Source organism: Pteropus alecto, unplaced genomic scaffold (assembly GCF_000325575.1).
Source record: "Pteropus alecto unplaced genomic scaffold, ASM32557v1 scaffold50, whole genome shotgun sequence".
NCBI lineage: Eukaryota > Metazoa > Chordata > Mammalia > Chiroptera > Pteropodidae > Pteropus > Pteropus alecto.
In genome coordinates this window covers 13,142,524-13,159,489 of record NW_006431918.1, presented here as the reverse complement: position 1 = coordinate 13,159,489, position 16,966 = coordinate 13,142,524, and the positions used below count along the sequence as shown (strand labels likewise).

The 16,966-nt window shown below is 48.1% G+C and overlaps 1 protein-coding gene and 1 non-coding gene across 6 annotated transcripts in view; both read left to right on the top strand.

Annotated features, from left to right (window-relative positions):
- FAM167A (family with sequence similarity 167 member A) overlaps nt 1-10,281 on the top strand; it is a 39,340-nt gene extending 29,059 nt beyond the window's left edge. For 4 of the 5 annotated variants that reach the window (XM_025042965.1, XM_025042963.1, XM_025042964.1 and 1 more), the window contains one exon: nt 7,783-10,281. In XM_025042965.1, the coding sequence (XP_024898733.1) occupies nt 7,783-8,046 (264 nt within the window). In that variant the 3' untranslated portion in view covers nt 8,047-10,281. The remainder of the gene's footprint in view (nt 1-7,782) is intronic. The other variant, XR_001516369.2, reaches the window with a different exon arrangement.
- On the top strand, nt 4,187-4,305 carry LOC112475210. The gene has a single exon (XR_003044599.1). It is a non-coding gene; the product is annotated as a 5S ribosomal RNA (ribosomal RNA).
- Nucleotides 10,282-16,966: the final 6,685 nt, after the last annotated feature.

Below are 16,966 nucleotides of genomic sequence, written 5' to 3'. Positions count from 1 at the left end.
TAAGAGCGCTGATCCCATTCCTGAGGGCTCCACTCTTGTGACTAAGCACCTCCCAAAGGCCCCACCTCCAAATGCCATCATCACGCTGAGGGTTTCAACATGTGAATTTTGGAAGGATACAAGCATTCAGACCCTAGGAGACGAGAACCCAGAGCCTCTGGAGACAGATCTGGAAGCACTTCAGCATGCATCACCCTATCCTTCCCAAAGGCCAGTCTTACTCAAGAAGATGGCAGTGTGGCCCAGGACTTTCTAAGTTTAAAAATCAGAGATCTCATCATACATGCAGAGCTTGACTCTTGCCATAGAGGATGGGGAGTCCCTGGCAGTACCTGAGGTGCCGCCTGCTCTCTGCCCCAGTTCCGGGGCTCTGTCAGACTTTCCCTCCCAGCAGACACAGTGGCTCTCAGAGGAGCACGACAGCCCCTTAGAGTAGCCTGGCCAGACTGACAGGTTATCACCTGCTCAGGGGAAGGGAGCCATAGTCTTCTCCTGCCCACCCACAACCCAGGCCAGGGGCGTCCAAAAGATCCCCAAACCAGCCTGGCATCTGCCCTGGCCCCAAGGCCAGGAGCTGCAGAGCAAGTGGCAGCTATGAGCAAAGCCTCTGCTTGCCAGGAGCAGTGGTCTGCTCCCTCCAGGGTAGACCTTTGAGAACCCATTCTAACCTTGGCCCAGAGTCGACAGCTTCTCCTGGAAATAAGTTCACAAGCTCAGTTTGGTTTCTAGAGGTATTTTAAAAAAAATCTTTAAAATTTTTTCCCGGAATCTGAGTCGTCCTCCAGCAGCACACCTCAGTGACCCCGACTCGCCTACCAGCATTATCCTGGCTCTTAAGAGGCCAAACCCATGATCAAATAATGAATAATATTTAATCTAGACTTCTAAATGCGTTCCTACACAACGCTGATTAAAACAATAAGCTGGACATGCTGGTTAAGATAAAGAATCACGAGACAGGTCACGCAAACCCTTTTCAAGGTTAAGAATCGAATCTCATAGACAACAGAGCACGTTCTATTTCCTCACGGGCTGCTGAGAAAATGGCCTGGATTTCAATCCCAGTCTCTCTCTTCAACATCGGTCAGGGACTAATCGCAGCTGTGGGGCTGAGACAGCTTAGATACGAGCCTTGAAATAGAAATTAAACAATGCCCTTGATCACCTTGGGATTCTGTCTGTCTGCCCAGATCTGCGCTAATTACCACACTCTCCAATCCAGTTCATGGGCGCTGGGATTTCTCTGGGGCCAGCATTAGAGATGCATTCAGAAATCTCTGCCCCAACTGTGCTTTCTGATTTGCACAGGGCCACGTGTCACCACTGTCACTGTCTTGTTGTTTTTCCAAACTAAGAGAACATTGAAGCTTTCATAGGCTAAAGTACAGAATTCTCCAGAAAACAAAGGACTAGAGAATAGAAACAACGCAGATCATGAATAGGGGTCATGAACCTTTGCTGGCAAGAGGAGGGTCTGTGTGACTCCGTACATTTGCTCCCGTTTTAGGACGGATGCAGAAGCTGCGCTGAGTTAAAGGTAGCACCTTCAGAATTGCCTCTTCTGCGCCTGACAGTCTGATGTTATATATATATATTTTTAACACCTAAAATCTTCGGGACATTTTAGATCTGAAGCTATCAGGTCTAAAAAGTATTTAAGTAGATCCTGTTGGCATCAAGGAATAAGGGTATTTGTTTCCCTGGGACACCAAGAAATTATTCAGTGTTTTAGAAAGAGCGAGTGGACGCAGAGGAAGTAGGTGAGGGGTGCTGAGGATGGAAGCAAATTCTCCAGATTTCCACAAAAGCGCTGCTTCTCCCATGTGCTGCAGGAGCCTTTGGCAAAGAGCACAATACTCTCTCCCCCCGCCAGTTGGTCCGAGTCCTCCTCCTGTGGCCACCACTCCTCTAACCCATCTCAGAGAGGCCGTCAAGCTCCCAATCGCTCGGCCTCCATCAGGATGTGGTCGGTTCCCAGTGCTGCTCAAGCTAAAGACTGCATCCCACAGGTGGGGTCTCTGACTGCCCGGGATGGGTCCTTAGTCACCAACGCCTGCAGCCACGCTTGCCACAGGTAGGGCGAACCAGCCACTCCTGTTTGCCGACTCTGAGGTTTCCAGGACTTGGGACTTCGAAGGCTAACACCAGGAAGGTCCTGGGCAAACCAGGTCGGGGTGGTCACCCCCAAATCGCAGCTTTTGTTGTTGTTTTTAAATTGTGGTAATATATATATATAGCATGAAATGTACCATTTGAACCATTTTTAAGTGTACGATTCATTGAGTACATCCACATTGTTGTGCGGTGGCCACTACCACCCATCTCTGGAGCTTTCGGTCTTCCCACACTAGAATCCTGTATCCATCCCCCCCCACCCCAGCCCCAGGCAACCACCATTGTCCTGTCTGTCTCTGTGACTCTGACTACTCTGGATGCCTCTTATGAGTGGAATCCTATAGTATTTGCCCTTTTGTGTCTGGGTTTTTTCATTTATATATTGTCCTCAAGGTTTAGCTGTGTTGTAGCATGTGTCGGAATTTCCTCTCTTTTTAAGGCTAAATCATATTTACCTGTATGGATGTGCCACATTTTGTTCACGCATTCGCCTGTCAGTGGGCATTTGGGTTGTTTCTACCTTGTGGCCACTGTGAACAATGCTGCCAGTTACAAATACCTGCTCGAGTCCCTGCTTTCCGTTCTTTTGAGTATGTACGTGGACGTGGGACTGCTGGATCATATGGCAGTGCTGTGTTTGATTTTCTGAGGAACTCCCGGATACCCTCCACATCATTTTACCGCGGGCTTTGTCTTTATGTCACCCAGCCAGAGGCAGGAGTCAACGCCTCTTCTAACCCATGAGACTTGGCTAAAGAGACCTCACAGCAAACCACTTACACACTCGTATTTGGTCTTTCTGTCCTCTGAATTTCCTTGCTGGCCATCCTCCTGGGAGTCTCCCCTCTCCCAGGCCCCTCTCCACCCCTCACCAAGCCAAGCGAAGGAAATCTCCTCTGGAAGAGCAGTTTCAACAGTTTAATTACCAACTTCAGTTACTTAATCCTTCCCTTGGGGATTCACCTTCTACCTTAAGAAACAACCAAGCTCTCCTAAAAAGCATTCTCGTCTGACAAGGAAACAAACCTGTGTGGGCTACAGCCAAGCATAGACCACGAGTGCAGTTATCTCAAGAGGCCACCGGTCATCCACCGCCCCCCCCCTTCCTGTGCTTTTACCACAATGTGCTGACAGCGATGCAGTGTGGTTTCGCTCCCTTTTACCAAGTACTGTACCCTAATTATAGGACTGCTGGAATTACAAGCCACACCTCTGAGCATCCAGCAAGTGCCTTTATCCCTGGGGCGGGGGATTACAAATCCTCTCTTCCTACAGTTGAGCCTTTGCCAGGAGAGCATTAAACTCACATTATTAGTTGAATCATTGGGACTAGTATCTCAGTTTCTCTAATCAAGTCTTAAAACTGAGAAGCACGGGCAATTCCCACATCCTGTACCTTGCCCTGGAGAGAAAGGACTTAAGCCGTGAACCTCTTCCCTTTACCTGACTGGTGCTGTTCAGCTTATTTGGCGTATTACTTACTATTTAATTTGCTTCTCGCAGTCCTTGGAATAGGCATTATTCCTTTTCTGTAGATAAAGAGACAGAAATTCAAGGAGCGTTAGTGACTTGCCCAAAGCCACACAGCTAGTGAGGAATAAGGTTCAGCTTGAACCCAGATTCTAACCCTACAGCAATGGATTTCCCATTTCCGCTGCCTCTAGGCCCCAGCCCACCAATGGATGGATAGGAGTCATGGAGAGGCCACCAGCTCTGGGCTCTGGGGGGCCCCCATGTGATCAGTGCTACCATGCACCGTTCCTTAACTTCTCAGAGCTGGTTTCCTAAACCATAAAACAGATCAAAAACCCTATCATCTAGAGTCATGGGAAGATGCAGTAAAATAATATATGGAAACTGTATCTGACAGTATGTATCAGAAGATGGGTATGTGTCATTACCACTGGATTGTCTCCTTGGCAGAAAAGAGAGAAAAAGAAGGAAGGAGCTCCATCCCAGACCCTGCTCTCCGTAACCACCCTCAGGAACTGCCATGCTTCTGATTCACTCTACACGGGATCAACAAAACATATGTTCATTAGAATTTTCTAATTTATAAAAAAGCCTCTTAGTCTACGGCCATGCTACCCTGAACACACCCAATCCAGTCTGATCTCGGAAGCTAAGCAGGGTTGGGCCTGATTAGTACTTGGATGGGAGACCACCTAGGAAGACCAGGTGCTGTAGGCATAAAAAATAAAAAATAAGGGATTGTAAGCTGACAAGGTCCTTGTAATCTGCGAGGTCAAGCAAGGGTTGCCTCGCAAAAAAAAAAAAAGCCTCTTAGTTGTATGAGCTGTCCTCGAGGACCTAGTGCTAAGTGAAATAAACTAGTTGCAAAAAGACAAATACTATAGATTTCACTCATATGAGGTGCCTAAAGTCATCAAATTCATAGAGACAGGAAGTAGAATGGTGGTCCCCAGGTGCTGGGGACAGGGAACAGGGAGTTGTTGTTTAATGGGAACAGAGTTTCAGTTTTGCAAAATGAAAAGAGTTCCAGAGATGGATGATGGTGATGGTTGCACAGCAATGAGAAGATGCTTAATGTCACTGAACCGTACACTTTTTATGTTATGTGTATTTTACCACAATTGAAAAAAATTCTGGGGGGTGGGGGTGGGGAAGCCTCTTAGCCTTGCACATTTTATTCAAGTTTCTTTGGAGGCTATGGGAACTTTTTTCTATATGGATCTGGTTTGATTACAGCAGTTACCTCTTAAGTAAGGATTCAAATTAGTGTCAAATTAGTGTTTGGAAAACCCCTTTGTGGCCCACAGAGTAGGTGAGAATAGGGACAACACTTTTGGTTTTTCTTGTGTTGGGATAAACACTGTTTCTTGGAGCATCAGATGAGATAGTTGATTTACATTTAGGGGACATAACAAAATATGTATTCTGAGCAGCTCCCAGGGTGGGGTGCTCACATTGTGAGACGCCCTCAGCACCAAGGCCTGCTGAGGAAACATCAGATTCCCAGCCCCTCCTCGCCTTGGGGCACAAACAAGCGGAATGGCCAGAGTCATCAGCCCCACTGGAAATGTGGTCTTCTTCTCTTCTTTCCCTCATGCAGAGTTGAGTGCATCCAAGCTGAGTGGGTGTGCGAGGCAGCTCCACCAAGGTGGCCTTTGTCCTGTCAAAGGAAACTGGACATGTGCCCTACTATCACCCCTCTGTCCAGCTGATTCTGATGTGTTTTAAACCCTAAATCATTCCTCTGACCTTTGACCAGATCTATTGGCCATAGAAAGATGGCCCCTTCCCTCACCAGGTACTCGCTGCTGGCAGCATCTCACAGACACTCTCAGACACCTTCCCAACCTCAAAGTCTCCAACTCTAAAGGATCTTTTCAGAGCAAAGATCCAATTCCTAAAGCCAGATGTCAAGTCTAAACCATAGGGTTCCTGGCTTTTCAAAGTTTGAGTAAAATTCCCAGAAGACCATATCGAATAAAGCAATGCATGTGAGCCAGCACAGTCTTTCAAATTTAACTCCTGTCTTCTTCAGAAGAGTTTAGGCAGCACCTAGTCCAGCTGCAAGCATGGCTAGGAGCTCCAAATAAATTAATAAATGACCAACTGTCCTGTGGTGAGCCTGCCACCATTAATTTGGCGCTATTCTAGACCAATAGAATGTCTGATTGGTAATAAATTTGGGTTGTTATGCCCAAGGATTGAGAAGTAAACTAATTAACTGGAGCCTATGAACCTTAATCCCAATTCTGCCATTTAATACTTTGCTGATCCCCAATCAAGACTTTCTATCTTGATTTTCCTCCTCTATGAAACTGGAAGAAAGATATATTAAAATGAAAGAGAGGGGTGGAAAAGAACAATGAAATGCTGACTGGTGAAGCTGCTTATTTTTCTACTCTGTAATACACTTGATTCTGAACGTAAACAGGGGGAAAAGTAAGAACATTTGGGTTTATTTACATCACCACGGGGAGGGGCACTCTGGGATCTCACGGTTGATTTTTCTTAATCAGATCGGCTCCAAGCACCAGGTGAATGGCACAGCTGAGATACAAAAAAAGACACAAAAATACTAAAACAATAAGCACTTACAAAGCATAGGCAGAGTGAAGGGTGAGTAGGAATCAGATCCGGGTCAAGTAGGAAAGCTGGTGATCCGTCTAAGCGGCAGTGTTGTTAATGGAAGCTGCTCCACAGCGGGAGCCTGAAGAGATCCCACGGGCTTCAGTCCCCTCTCTGCCATCACACAGCTGTGAGACCGAGCAACTCACGGAAACTCTCCCAGACTTGCCAAACACTCGGTCCTGCTGGTGCCACAGGACTGGCTGTGTGCTGCCACACTACAAGGTTGACATGCAGATGAATCATGGAAACTGTACATGTTAGACCAGGTGAGGAATTGCTATCACATCCCTTCCTGACGGAAAGCACTGAGGCACTAGAAATATTATGAACCTTCTACTAGATCACTGAGCACAGAACTTGCTCCATACCCCCACACTCCAACTCTACCCGAAGAGGCAGGAGAATTTAGTTGTCAGCAGTTTGGATTTCTGAGTTCGATGGTCTATGTTCCTAATCCCAGCTCTGTCACTTATGAGCTTTGTGACTTGCCACAGTGGCTTACTTTGCTGAGCCTCTGCCTCTTCATTTATAAATTGTGGATGATGATGATGAAATTACTTTACAGAGTTGTACAGGAGACTGACTGTTTGATGTTAATTTACCCTGTTATGGACTGAATGTCTGTGTCCTCCCAAAATTTACATGTTGGAGCCCTAATCCCCACTGCGATGGTATTTGGAGGTGGGGCATTTGGGAGGTGATTAGATTTTGAGGTTATGAGGATGAGGCCTCCATGAAAGGATTAGTATCCTGGTAAAAAGAGAGAGACCAGAACTTTCTCTTTCCACCATGTGAGGACGCAACGAGAAAGTGACCGTCTGAAAGCCTAGGAAGAGGGTCCTCACGAGGAACCTCATCAGCCTGCACCTTGATCTTGAACTCCCTGACCTCCAGGACTGTGAGAAATACATGTCTTTTGTGTAAACCTCCCAGTCTATGGTGTTTTGTATGGCAACCCAAGCTAATACATACCCAAAGCACTTAGAACAGCGCCTGGTTTATAGTAAAACACCTAATAATTATTAGCATATATTTACGTTTAGCTCTTTTGAAACTTTAAGAAACGTCGCATTCTCAAATGTTTAAAGAACAATATAACAGCGTACCCACCACCCAACACAAGACATAAAACATCACCAGTACAAGTTGAAGCCCCTATGTACCCTCCCCCCGCCAATTACATTATCCCCTTCCTACCCAGAGGTAGCCATGCTTCTGAATTTGATATTTATCACTCCCATGCATTTCTTTATACTCTTAATCTAGTTGTAAATAAGGAGTCTGAACTGGAAATACCATTAAGCCAGGAATAACATGCACCTCTTCCAGAAGGATTTAAACATAGCATCTAGTTCAGCACAAAGTGTTGTTTGGCAAGCACGTCCTCATTTGTCACCTCGGTATGTGTGTCCACCTCCCTGAGCTGGGAATGTGCTAATACCTCCTGGTGGTCCGAACGATGCTGCAAGCCATTACCTGGGTCTCCTGTCAGTGGGTCTGTGCTCGCCAGAGACTGCGATCCGCAGCCCCGCCCAGCTCAGTGCTGACACCCCTCCCCTCTTGCAGACAGAGATGCGGCTGCAGGACCAGCACCTGGCCAGGCAGCTCATGCGCCTGCGCAGCGACATCAACAAGCTGAAGATCGAGCAGACCTGCGACCTCCACAGGAGGATGCTTAACGACGCCACCTACGAGCTGGAGGAGCGCGACGAGCTGTCTGACCTCTTCTGCGACTCCCCGCTGGCCTCCTCCTTCAGCCTCTCCACACCGCTCAAGCTCATTGGAGTCACCAAGATGAACATCAACTCCCGGAGGTTCTCCCTCTGCTGAGAAGCCCTAGCAGAGGGCAGAGGAGTCAGAACAGGGGGGTTGGAAGGTGGGGATGGGGCATGGAAGGGAATTGGGGCCAAGTTACTCCAAGCGGGTCTCCCCGGAGTCAGGGCTCCCCTGAGACTGGTGAACTGTGGACCCGCAGGGCCTGTCAGCAGGTGACCACCCCAGAGCCCCAGCTTCAAGCCGAGCACACCCATGACTGGCTCTCACGTCACATCCAAAGAGCCACTCCATCTAGATGTTCAATGAGACCCGGGTTCCCAGCTGGCGCATCCCAGTCCTCCCCTCAGCGACCCACATTCCTGTTTCCAGGAATCAATGGTGCTATGAGAACTGGGATGCCAAAGGCGGGCCCCCAAAAGCTGTGATTCTTGTGGAAGGCTTCCCTACAGGCCCTGAGCCCCAGAGGGAGGTGACTAGATATATCAGATGTGCCCGTCTTGCTGTGGCTGTCCCCTAAGCGCTGGCTCGAATTCACCCTGAACAGGTGACTCAACAGCCTCGACAGGGACCCGGCAGGAAGGGGAAGCTGAAAGGAACACGACGTGCAGCTCGGGGATGCAGGCCCCACAGTTTGCACTTCCGCGTGCCACGTAAACCATCTCCAGTGTGTGCCAGGACACACCGGTGTAGCTTGGGTGGAGAAGCACAGACACCTTTTGCCCGCCCAGCCACATATACCAGTCCCAATCTCCAAAGAGCCCCTTGCCGCCCCACAACCCTGGGGGAGTGCCTAGGAGACAGCTGGTGACGGATCTGGGCAGGTCTGTCAGTGGATTTCCCACAACTGAATTCTCCCTGGGGCCGGCAGAGGCTTCCTGGTGGATTCCAACAGTGTCACCTATGTTACCTTCTCGCCCTCCCCAAAAAGACTCGAGGGAGCCCAGACACTTGCCCTGAGCTTGTCTGAGATTCTGTGCCTGACTTAAATGACTTATTTTAATTGAATCAGACTGTTACTATTTTGTCGCTAACTTGTTAATAACTGTTTGATTTTTGTCCGAATGGTGAAGCCAGTTGGGTAGGTCAAGTACAGAGGTTCAGGAATTTACTTTGAAAGGTTCTCCCTAATGACAAGAGTGAGAATCAGCCAGGTGAGGACCTCAACAGGTTAGGAAAGTTAACCTGGTAGTGTGCCACGTGTCGGGTGTTCCCTGCCAGCTGTGTGTGTTGGGGTTGGGGGGAGGGTTGACCTTTGATGTTATCTAGACAGACCTCTCATTCACTAAGGAGTAAAGCAAAGCCAGAGAAAGAGAGAATGGCTTTCTTCAGGTTACACAGCTCATTAGTGGCTATAGAATATTGATGTGTTAAATCATTATGATAATACTAGACAGATCATATATCAATGAATTTGAACTCCAAAGACGATCCTAATGCTTTGCCAAACCCGCAAACTGCCAACTCATCTACTTTCCATCTCATTCAGCCCCCACAAGCGCCTCCCACTTTGCAATTCAGAATATTTGAGTCAAACTCAGAGCAATGTCTGGACAGTGGAACCACAGAACATGTATTACCAATCGTGATTCCATAGTCTCTCTCTCTGTCTCTCTCTCTCTCTGTCTCTCTCTCTCTCTGTCTCTCTCTCTCTCTGTCTCTCTCTCTCTCTGTCTCTCTCTCTCTCTGTCTCTCTCTCTCTCTCTCTCTCTCTCTCACACACACACACACACACACACACACCAGGACCCTCTGGGGAAAGGTTGCTTTTCTTTTATGGGCCGGGCATAGGAGGATGTAAATGAATGCTCCCTAATTAGACAGAAAATAAATTGGTCACTTCTTTGTGATCTCAAGGACCTGGAGGGTTTATGCTTCCTTCAACAAAGTTATAACCACATAGGCAAATGTGTTTTGGCCCAACTCTGAGCAGTGACAAAAGTCTAAAGCCCAGAGGCCTCATCCACAAAGACCTCGGCGGAAGGCCAGGCCCCCACAGGCAGGAAAGGAGGGAACTTTTCTCTGTCCAGCTACGCCTCTCCCCAGGAATGCATACGAATACTGCCAAGGCCTGACACGGCCTTCCTGCCCCACTTCTTTGAGACAGTTCTGAGATCGTGGACTCTCAAGCAGCTTATACACATGCACCACACGCTCTGTAGGCACATGCACGTGCACATACGTGAACCCACATGGAAAAGCCCATTCCATGTTCCGGAAAAAAAAAAATACAAAACTGATTTCTTTTTCTTTATAGAAATCATTCATCACAGTAACTGAAAAAGTTAGAATCAACTAAAGCTGAATGATTTAGTTGAAATTCTTCGGTTCGATTAATTGGAGTCAACTGGGCTATTTAGTTGCTCAGTTAACCTAATGCTTCCTTCTTTCTTTGTTTTCTAAGGGAAAACTGAGCTCAAGGCATGCTTTTTGGGATAGGTTAGCTGCCTCGGCTATTTCGCTTAGTTCATCCCAAGAGAATCTTATTTTGGGATAAGGCAGGAGGAGGAAGAGAAAGGGATCAGAGAAGAGAGGTAGATGGGGAAAGACAGATATGTTTTCTTATTTGTTGTCAGATGTGTTAGCTTCCCTATTTCCACAGTGAACACAAACAACTAACGTAGTCAATTTAACTTTATGAAGTTCCTGCCTTGTGTGGGTCAAGAGATACCCATGAGTCAGCCGTAACCTAACCTGTGTTGACAGCTCCCCAGAACAACCTTCTGGCTTACTATGTGTATACAATATCGTTTGCAGTTTTACTCATTATCTACTCTTCTCCTTGCTATCCGCAAGGACCCCTGGGTGTAAAACTCAAAGTCTCCACTGACACTGCCGTGCACAGTAACGTCTGATGCCTTCATGGGCTCAGCAGCGATCACAGAAGCCTGGAGAGCCTGGGCTGGCTTGAGATGGCCTGACCCAGCCCCAGGCCTCCTCTCTGTAGCAATACCAAGTGCTATTACATAATCAATGGACAATTTATAATTTTATTTTTTATGATTATTTGTTTCTATATTGCTGTTAGAAAAGGTGAAATAAAAATATTTCAAAAGAAGATATCTATGTAAAGAGAAGTTTGTTTCCTTTTACCTTGTTCCTGTTACAGCACATACAGGGCCAAGCACTGAAATGAAAGAGAGAGAGAGAGAGAGAGAGAGAGAGAGAGAGAGACAGACAGAGACAGAGAGAGAGAGAAGAAAGAAAAGAAAGAAAGAAAGAAAGAAAGAAAGAAAGAAAGAAAGAAAGAAAGAAAGAAAGAAAGAAAGAAAGAAAGAAAGAAAGAAAAAAAGAAAGAAGAAAGGAAAGAAAGAAAAAGAAAGGAAAAAAATTAAGAAGGGAAAGAAGAGGATGCAGGGTGGAGGGAGAGGAAAGAAGGAAAGGAAAGAAAAGGGAAGAGAAAGAAAGACTTGAGCGATCAACCACTGAATAGAGGTGTAGGAGACAGAAAAACTCCACCCTAAGCAAAGGCATAACATCAAGGAAACAATTTTTGGTTTTCTTGTGACGATGTATAATAGACATATAATAATGTAACATCATATATTAACAATGTATAATGATGAAGTGCATAATAAAGGTCTTGGCATCCAAGGTATGCCAATGGGAATGATCTGATAGAAACTGATGGTGCATGAGAGAGAAGACGGTAATTATAACAGTGAAGGTCTTGAGGAAGAGTGTGGGCGCCAGAGCTGGAGACCCAGTGAGGGGCTGGGCTGGGAGAGGAGCAAGGACACTTTCGATATAGGGTCGGGGTGTGGGTGAAGCCGCCTGGGTTAGGGAAATCTCTGGTGGGAAGAGGAGGAGAGTCTCATTGCATCCTTCCTGTTTTCTCTAAGAACTTAAGAGAGTGACTTGGGGGTGAGATGTTGGAGGTTCAAGGAAAAAGAAGTTTTAAAATAATTATTTAGAGAACGGACTTGTAAATTTCTTAGGAAAGTGTAGTGGAATCGTCCTCTGCTGTTGGCTGCCCATCTGAGGCTTGTTGGTCACACATGTGAGGCCAATCCAGTGAGTGGGGTTGAGTGAGTTTTCTCTCTCGCCATGTCCATGTCTGCACTAGCTGTCCCAGTGCAGACATGGACAAGGCAAGGAGCGCAGAGGGAACGTGCCAGGCAGGTAGGTTGGAGACAGGAAAGGCAAAAGTTGAAGTGTTTTGCAAAGGAGCAATCGCAGTGTTGGACACAGGAATCCTAATCGAGTAAGGAGGGAAGAGAGGACATGGGGACACGGGGCCGGGGGTGACAGCAGGGCTGGGGCAGTGGGGTCCCCGGTTAGAGGTCTCAGGGCCATCGGGGAATTGCTGGGGTGAGCCTACTGGTGGAGAAAGAGACACTGAACCGAAGGTGATGACCCAGAGTGTGGGGGGAGTGGAGGTGACATTCCAGGGAGGATGCAGCTTCTTTTTTCAGAGACACAGCCTGATGCTATATTAGCTGCCCAGTGGCTCCAGCTAAGCATGTGCCTCGTGGACTGGTGACTGTGGCTGAGCCTCCCTCCCATGGACCTTATCTATCTTATTTAGAAAGGCAGTTTTGAACTCCGTGACAACATTCCTCGGGCTTCTGGGCAGGAGCAGGAGCATCGCCCCCTCCCGGATCCTCTATGTCAGCGCCCTGAAGCCTGCGGTCTTGAGGCCTGGGTTAGAAGGCTGTGGCGGGTGGGCTGGAGGAGAAAGATGATAGTGTGGCCGAAAGGGCCTCTGCCAGCACAAACAGGCCTAGCATGACAGTGGGCCCTATCTGATGGGAACCACTCAGGCACATGGAAGCTTTCAGGCTTCGCTATTTTTAAATACCCTGTTCAAAGGCTCAAAGCAAACAGTGATGGAGACAGCTAGGCGGTCTCCAAAGGAAATTGATTCAGGAAGAGAAACCTCAGATGTTCAAGGGCTCTGGAAAAGTCACCCGCTGCTCACTGTGAGGAGATAAGTCCTCTGTGGATCCTTCCCTGACCAGCAGGCACGGGCACTGGGAGCATGTGGAGATTCCCTGGGGGCTAATCGGGCAAGGCGTGGTTCCGATCTGCAGGACCGCGGTGGACTTCCCAAACCGTTCTGTCAGACAGAGAGCCCCAAGGGCCCTTTCTTCCCGCCCTCTCCACACCGGGGGTGAGATGTCCATGCAGGGACAACTGAAGCACTAACAAGGGACAACTTTCCAAAGAACACCCAGAGTCCCAAGGGGAACCTGAGTCAGCAGTGATGAGCCGGGCTCCAGCCTCCTGTCTTCCTCCAGGAGACTCGCCTCCCCAGGTTGGCCGACCCAGGGCCCCCACTCGCTGCCCTGGGAGCCTCGCCTGAAAGAGGTGCCATGTTCGGGGCAGCACAGGGCTGGGAAGAGAACAAACTCTCAACCCTGCCCTGTCTGCACCAGTCAGAGTTTGGTCGGGAAAGTGAAAGTGGCTTTCAGCATTCCAAGAGGGGAATTGGGACTCACCGATTAATAGGGTGGTCAGGGAAGTGGCTGCTAAAAGAGATGACTCACAGAACTCATCCTGAAACCAACTGGGTTTCAGCAAGCTCAGAAGGTGACTTTTTGAGCTTCTTGCAGCACCTAAGCAGGTGATTCTCAAGACATCTTCCGTCTGCACTTCTGCCTGCCCACCGCCACTGGGACATAACTGCTTCACATGCTCTCATGGACTGAATGGTGTCCCTTCAAAATTCAGATGTCCCCTCCCAGACCTACCTCAGAATGTGACTTTAGAGATCGGGTCTTTAAAGAGGTAATTAATGTCAAACAAGGTCATTCGGGTGGGCAGTGTCCTTACGAACATAGGCGCCCTCAGAGCGAAGACCAACTGAAGACGCAGGGAGAAGGCAGCCACCTACAAGGTAAGGAGAGAGCCCTCGGGGGACACCTTCCCTGTTGACACTTTGATCTTGGACTTCCAGACTCCAGAACTATGAGAAAATACATCTGTGAGACTTCATGTGACAGCTGACGTGCTCTTGGACTTCCAGCCTCCAGAACTACGAGAAAATACATCCGTGACTGAAGCCACCAGTCTGTGAGACTTCATGTGACAGCTGACGTGGATTAAGATGCTTGCTTTTCCTCTTTAGCCCCCTCTTCCTCCACCCTTGGCTCTTAAAGCAGAGAACAGGGATGTTTCCCAACGGGATCCTAATGACCACCACCATTCTTCCTCACCTCCCCCAGAGTGATCCCCAGAGCACCCCAAGGACACCTTGGCCAGCAGACTCCGACCTGTGGTACAGGCGCCGGAGACGGCCAAGCCGATGCAGTGGGTGTGAGGAGAAAAGATGAGAACTTCTCTTAATATTTTAAATCTCTTTCTTTCTACTTTTAATATGCTTTAAATGTGCATAATAGATTGGCACAGTAATGCATTATATGGTGTGCAGATCCGTTGGGGGGATACACGCAGCCCTCTCTACTGATGGAGTACAGTGTGAAACACACGGGGGACCTGGCCTTGGCCTGCAGAGACAGGCTAGACTGGCCCTTCTGCTAGACACCAGGCTGGGCCAGAAGGACCGAGAGGGATGCTTTTCCTGAGAGACATCCTTCTTCTTCTCCATCCTTGACCAAATACCCGACTGCTCTTCTGTAGCCACCAGAGGTTAGTCGCCACGCTTCAGTCTTTTGGTAAAAGGAATGGCATTTCTGCCAGCTGCCCTGGGCTGTGCTCCCCTCAACCATGACACAGAAAACACTAGGTGGGAGAGAGAGGAAGGGAGGGAGGAAACGGGGAGGAAGCCAAGAAAGAAAGAACGTGCAAGAAAGAGCAAAAGTGGGGGAGGAGTTGTTTTTCAAAGTACAAAGTTGGCACCAAAAATATGAAATAGCCTTCCCTTCCTATGCCACACCAGCAACCTTTTTTTTTTATTTTTATTTTTTATAATGTCCTGGTTGATTCTCAGAACAAGGCCCAGAAATCACAGGTTCTGAGTTTGAGATTCAGCGGGCAGGAGAAGATCCAAGGCCAGTCACTCCGCAGCCCATGCGAGGCCACAACCCAGCTAAGAGCAAAGCCAGTGGGTCTCAGGGCCCACGCATCCCCTCTGCCCTTCCCTTGGCAGGCCACTTCCTGCATTTCTTCTCAGAAGGCCCTGCTGGGAATGACCAGAGCTCAGCCCACAGAAGGAGGGGCACATGGAAACTTCTGGAGAGTCTGGGGGCTGGACACAGGGAGAGTGGAGGTCCCTGCCAGAGACGAAAGGACACAAAATGTCATCTCCTGTATCCCCCGCCCCAGCCTAGAGTTGCCTCTGAGCTCTGCTATTGCTCTCTCTCTATATAGGGAGAGACAAGACTGAGTGAACCACCATAAAAATGTTACAGGATGCCCCCAAAGGTGGGGCTGGACTTTCTAAAAGCAAGTTTCTGTTAAAAGTCTCCAGCCACTTCTACTTCTAGCAGAGGAGACAGTGAGTCTCCCCGAGAAAAATCGCCTGAGTGATCCCTTTCAGGAAGTAGATGAAAGGCAAGTCAGCAACCATTGGGGGTGGGGATGGGGGCACCGCTGAGCTGAGACTCTTGGTGCTGACAAAGACCATCCTCCCCCACCCCCCCGCGATTGCTAGAGAGGGGTGGACAATGGCATCTGGGCCAAGAAGTCTTCCAGAAGAAAGGGATCTCGACTCCTTTACAGATTCGAGGCAATTGCAGGGTCTGGGAAGCACCTCTAATTCTGGAACACCTGACTCCTTCAGGGGGAGGATGGATGCAACCACAGACACGCAGGACTGCAGGGAAACAGGGGTCGTGTCACTGGGAGCTCAGACCCTAGAGGAGGTGACAACCTCCACTTTAAGGGGTAAAGCAGAGCACAAGGAGCAGCCTGGGGGAGTGACGAGTCTCAGGGAAGAAGGAAAAGAGAGAGGCAGATTTACCCTGATGGAATAAGGCTCAAAATTATATCGTATAAAATATTAAAGGGCCATGGCCTTATACTGACCACCAGCTGCTGAGGTGGCACAAATCACATGATGTCAGAGTCAGAGGCTTTAGCAGCTAGAATACGATTTTTCTCTATTACAAAGAAGCAAGTCCAAGAGCCGAAGGGACTGGCCAAGGTCACTGTCCATTGGGTGCAGAGCTGGGAATGGCCCACGGCTTTCTAACTCCTCGCCCGTGCTCTTTCCAACACCCTGTCTTCCTGCAGCCCGCCGCCCCCGCCCACCCAACCGCTTCCGCGTTCTCCCGCCCAGAGCCAGCAGAGGAGGTTGAGAAAACAAAACTGTCAAGTTCTCTCTCCCGTAAAATGTTTTTGTCAGAGTTCTAATGCAGACTCATTGTTTTTAGGAAATCCTAAAGCACCCCCTGCTGAAGAAACAGAGAAATCTGGGTTTTGTTTGTTTTGTTTTGTTTTGTCTAATAGTTCAGCAACACCAATAATTTACACCTTGAAATTTGTTGGTTTCTTAGCGTTTCCAACTGCCATCACCTTCTGTTTGTTGGAAAATTCAAAGTTTTGATGCTATTTCCACCACTCAAAAACTGAAATCTCTAGTTGGAATACTCTGTCATAATTTAATTTAATTCTACAAATACTTTTTAACATTTAGTGTGTGCCAAGCACTGTGCCAACTCTAGGTAAGCAAGACGGCTAGAAACTGAAGATATACACAGCATTCTGGTTTCATTCATGCCATCTAAACTGAAATTCAGAAAATGAAATGGCCATTAACCTAAACACAGTGTGATAAGTTTTTAATCTATTTTTTCATTCGGTTCTTTCCTTCTCATTTTTAAAAGTTACAATTTCTAATTAATATAGCCACCCACCCCTCCTCCCCCATTACAACTGAAAAGCAAGGACACTGACATCTTTCTATCCCTCGTTCTCTCATATGACCGCACCTGGACTCCTCCAGGTTTCTCCCCATTGGCTTCACTCGGTTTCGAAGTTCGAGCAGCCTTTCTTAGCTTGCAGCTAAAATCTGGCTTTCTCTTCGAGAGGGACAACTTTCTAAGACAGTGACTCAAGTAATTCAATTGGCCTC